Raw genomic sequence first — 5,237 nt, 5'->3', positions numbered from 1 at the left:
TCTGTATTACGTTATATATACAGTCTTTTAATTTTTGCTTAGTGCTCTGTAATGGTTGGGCCAGTCTCTTGAGTCGCTTTCGAATCTTGAACGCATTATGTTTGTCGTGAGTCTCGTGAATTCGTGAGCATATAATTAATTTACATAAAGATTATTCAAAGTGGATTATAAGGAAAAATGGAGCCTACTATTGAAGATCTGACCGAATCCTTTTTTTCGTTGTTTATTACATTTTCACCAACCTGATATAGAGAAACGACAACAGTAGATGGAATGTCAGAATATGGTTAGGTAATTTTTTGGGACCAAAACAAGATCATTACCTAATGATTGCACCAACATAATTTCTCTGCATTTGCGCTTATATATAATTTAAGGCTTTTATCTCGCTGCATCATCACGCAGAACAAACACAAGTCAAAGTAAATACTTCTTCCTCTTGTTCTCTTCCATGGCTGGTGATACAGAAATGCAATGCTCTAGCGATCCGAGCAGCAAGCGCGGTGGCTGGATCACTTTTCCGTTCATGATCGGTTTGTGTTTTTTTTTTTGTGTGGTTGTCTTCTGTTTTTGAAGCCAAAATGTTGATGATTGTGGGGTTTGGTTTCTATGTGGTGCAGCTACGTTGTTAGGTCTGTCCATAACTTCTTTTGGATGGGTAATGAACTTGATCGTCTTCTTGATTGAGGAATTCAACATCAAGAACATCGCTGCTGCTCAGATTTCAAACATTGTCAATGGATGTCTCAGCATGTTGCCTGTTGTTGCAGCCATTTTAGCTGATTCTTTCTTCGGAAACATTCCAGTCATCTCAGCCTCTGCTTTCATTTCTCTGTCTGTAAGTCCAAGGCTCATGACTAATTTCCTCCTGATTAATAAACAAAGCTCAACAGTTTTTTAAACATTTTCAGGGCATCATTCTCTTGACTCTGATCGCATCTTTGGACTACTTGAGGCCTAGACCGTGTGAAACAGGTTCAATTCTATGCCAGTCTCCATCTAGACTCCAGCTAGGTGTCTTGTATGCAGCCTTAGCTCTAGTAACCACTGGAGCAGGTGGCACACGGTTCACTTTGGCATCCGCTGGTGCAAACCAATACGAGAAACCTAAAGATCAAGGAAGCTTCTTCAACTGGTACTTCCTCACACTATATGCTGGAGCGATTATCGGTGCGACAGGAATTGTTTACACACAGGACAATGTTAGCTGGGAGCTTGGGTTTGGTCTCTGTGCGGCTGCTAATTTGGTATGTTTCATTGTTTTTGTCTGCGGGAAGAGACTCTACAAGCATGATAAACCCATGGGAAGTCCCTTCACAAGCATGATCCGTGTCTTAGTCGCTGCAACAGCTAAAAGAAAGGCTGTGGTTTCATCCAAAGAGGAAAATTATCACCGTGGGATCGAAAAAGAGATCAAGACTTCTGCTCTAACGCTCTCCAAGAGCTTTAGGTGAGAACAACAAGCTTCCCTAGTTCATGAAATTTAAAACAAATAGCTGAAAAAGAGTTTTACATGTGCAGGTTCTTGAATCGTGCAGCGTTAAAGAACGAAGATGACACAAATGAGAAAGACGGCTCGGTTAATAACAAATGGAGGCTATGCTCTGTTCAAGAAGTTGAAGATTTCAAAGCCATTCTTCGAGTTCTTCCTCTGTGGATAGCCATAATCTATGTTAGTACTCCCATGGTGATGCAAACAAGCTTGATGGTGCTCCAAGCTCTACTTACTGACCGTGGACTCGGTCCTCACTTCAAAGTCCCGGCCGGGTCGCTCCAAGTCATAATACTCATATCTGCTTCCACATTTATCATTATAAACAAGTGGCTTGTCTATCCCATGTACCAGAAGCTAACCCATAAGCGGCTAACACCGCTTCAAAAAGTTGGTATAGGCCATGTTCTCACCATCCTAAGCATGGCAGTCTCTGCAGTTGTTGAAGCAAAGAGGCTGAAAGCAGCTCAAACGGAGCATCCCATGTCAGTGCTATGGCTGTTTCCTCCTCTTTTCATAGTGGGAATAGGCGAGGCCTTCCAGTTTCCGGGCAATATTGAGTTATTCTATCAAGAATTCCCTGAGTCTCTGAGGAACACCGCGACGTCATTAACCTCGGTGGTGATTGGAATCTCTTTCTATCTGAGCACAGCTTTGATCCATCTGATCCAGAGGACTACAAAGTGGTTACCAGATGATATTAACCGTGGAAGAGTTGACAACGTTTACTGGCTTTTAGTCGTTGGAGGAGTCTTGAATTTCGGTTATTTTCTTGTCTGCTCTTGGTTTTACAGATACAGAAACCTCCAAGATGATGAAGAACAGGATCCTAAAGACGTTTCAATCTGAGACACACTATGATTTGCTTCAGTTTTCTCTAAGTTTGTGTTTGCAATTTCAACCATGTTCAACTGTGTTTTTTCTCTAGTCTTAGAATGAACATTTTGAACGGTCGATGTTAAAAACCAAACACATCATTGAACATTTTGCAATCAGATGGTCCCATATATCCCCTTAATACTACCTACAACTTATAACGTTTGTTTTATGTTGATGAATAAGAGACAAGTCATGTGTCTTAATGGGAATACTTAGGTGTACTGTGAAAATGGTCATAACGGGAAGAATATGTATGAAGGAGAGAAGACCATATTAGCAATAGATTTTATTTTATTTTTTATTTTTTTTAAAAGGCCACAAAAACACGAGACATTAACTTATTACATTTACCAACCTGTTGTTGAATTCCTTGACGACAATTGTGGATAAAATGTCAGAATTTGATTAGGTAATGTCAGAACATGCAAAAAGTGAAAGTAACACCTACTTACATATGTTCTCTATGATGGCCGGATCAGTTTCTTGCGATCCAAGCAGCATACTTGGCTGTTGAATCACTTTTCCGTTCATAGCGGGTTATCGTCTTACATTTTTTTTACTTTGTATGCTAGCTTACAACGTTGCAAACTTGATAAATTATATTGAAAATGTGGTGCTTGATGTTACATAGCCATCACTCGCACTATTAACACTCTTTGGAAACATTCCTATCATCTCAATTACAACTTTCATTTCTCTTATTGTAACTAAAACCTAATTCTAGCCGAAATCACTTAGATTTTTCTGTCACTTTGACAACACTTATTAACCCAAAAGGAGACGCGAGCTTGAAGATTGGTTATTTGACATAAGCTTTTTAAGTTTCTCGTTCTCAACTATCTTCTTTTTCTTTAATTTATCCTCGTTTGAGCATTGTAAGGTCTCTTTCATTAGCTAATTATGAGCCTTGATGGTCAATTTTTCCATGAGTGGAGAGTAACCCAAAGAAGTTGGCCATGGAAATAATTTCCAAATCCATTATTGGCATTATGGCAGTTCCATATCCTCTGTCATGTTCTAGAGATAGGTATCTATCAAATTGTCTATTTCTTCTTCCATAAACAAAAGATAATGAAACTAATCAGAACAAGCAAAATGCTACCTCCAAGACTTTAAACCATGATTATGCCTTTCTCTTTATATTCTTGCTTGAGTGAATCAAAATTTATAAAAAAAAGTTATGTTTTAAGGAATTACAAGGCTACTTAAGTTGACTAATGAATCATAAAGCTAATACCGTAAGCTTTTTACAAGGAGAAAGAACCAGCCAAGGTGTCTGAGTTCGGTAGCCGCCAATTTGACATATAGATCCTAATCTCCTTGGGCATAATTATTGATATTAAAATTTGTGGCACATATTTTTTTCAACTGAAGATTTTAATATTATTAATTCTAACTCTATATATCACATTTTTGGAAAACACTAAATTAAATTATATAACGAATTTAATGATCTTTCATTAATAACGTAGATCTCTAGAATTAGGTAATAATTATTGTAAATTTAGAAATAAGAAATTTTTGTTTGGCAGAATGTAAGAAAATAATAAGAAAAAAAGTAAAACACAAGTAAAATGTAAGCAAATGTCATAAGAAAATTGAGCAAAATGTTGAGTCAAGTAGTCAAATATATGGTTATTGCACTTATATCTCTCCTGTCCTAAGAAAATTTAAATGACCATATAACAGAACTCCAGTCTCGAGTAGATTATAGGCTAAATGCTAAAACGACAAAAGAAAACTAATTGTATCTAATTGAATTCTATCCAATAAACCTCAGTCGTTAGATTAGTTTATACTTGTGTAAAATTTCACAAGAAAAGGAACTAAGATAAAGATGATTAGTTATTTAATCCAAAGCTATTGAAGAAAAGGAATCTGCTTACACATTCTTTTTTCAAACGAAAGGAAAAAAATAGTCCAATATAATTACCTAGAGCTATAAGGAATTTGATAATATAATCTAATTTATAAATAATTGAAGAACAAGCATTGTGTAAATTACGAGAATCAATTGAGGCATCAAAACATGAATACCAAAGAGCAATTCCCAAATAATGAAAATGATGAACAACGAGATACATGTCTGTTAAGAATCAATTGAGGCATCGATAACCATGTCTGTAGTGTAGCTGCTTTGATCCGCTTACGAGGTTCTGCTATAACAATCTGAATGTAAGAAAATAATCTGAGGCATAGCAATCTGAGCATTTATCTTATAGCAGAACCTCATAAGCGGATCAAAGCAGCTACACTACAGACATGAGTCGACAAATTAAATCAATGTATAAGTATAAAACTCACTTTTAAATTCACATATAATATTCAATAGTCTAACATTACTTTACAAAATATAGGGTCTCGAGCTTACAACTACACAGTTTAAAAATTGGTAAGAACTGATATTCTATCCTATTAAAATATACAAATTTGCACTTCCATCTGACAAAAATATATTGCAGAATTAGGTTATAGTTATTTTAAAATTAGAAATAAGAAATTGTGGTTTGGCAGAATGTAAGAAAATAATAAGAAACAAAGTAAAACACAAGTAAAATGTAAGCAAATGTCATAAGAAAATTGAGCAAAATGTTGAGTCAAGTAGTCAAATATATGGTTATTTCACTTATATCTCTCCTGTCCTAAGAAAATTTAAATGATCATATAACAGAACTCCAGTCTCGAGTTTTTTTATAGGCCAAATGCTAAAACGACAAAAGAAAACTAATTGGATCTTATTGAATTCTATCCAATAAACCTCGGTCCTCAGATTAGTTTATACTTGTGTAAAATTTCACACTATGGATAAATTTAATTAGTGGCCTAATCAGGGCTGATAAACATTCTGGAAATTATATTTGGTGGT

At 35.8% G+C, this 5,237-nt stretch overlaps 1 protein-coding gene across 1 annotated transcript; it reads left to right on the top strand.

Moving 5' to 3' along the window:
• The first annotated feature begins 404 nt into the window (after nucleotides 1–404).
• Nucleotides 405–2,512, top strand: LOC18014149 (protein NRT1/ PTR FAMILY 2.3). The gene is made up of 4 exons (XM_006418951.2): nucleotides 405–533; nucleotides 621–838; nucleotides 912–1,450; nucleotides 1,522–2,512. The coding sequence occupies exons 1-4, from the start codon at nucleotides 452–454 to the stop codon at nucleotides 2,339–2,341; spliced, it is 1,659 nt and encodes a 552-aa protein (XP_006419014.1). The 5' UTR covers nucleotides 405–451; the 3' UTR covers nucleotides 2,342–2,512.
• The last annotated feature ends 2,725 nt before the right edge of the window (nucleotides 2,513–5,237 follow it).

The sequence above is a fragment of the Eutrema salsugineum genome, unplaced genomic scaffold (assembly GCF_000478725.1).
Source record: "Eutrema salsugineum unplaced genomic scaffold, Eutsalg1_0 scaffold_4, whole genome shotgun sequence".
In the NCBI taxonomy this organism is placed as follows: Eukaryota; Viridiplantae; Streptophyta; class Magnoliopsida; order Brassicales; family Brassicaceae; genus Eutrema; species Eutrema salsugineum.
The sequence above is the reverse complement of the archived record's forward strand: the minus strand, read 5'-3'. Positions and strand labels throughout refer to the sequence as shown.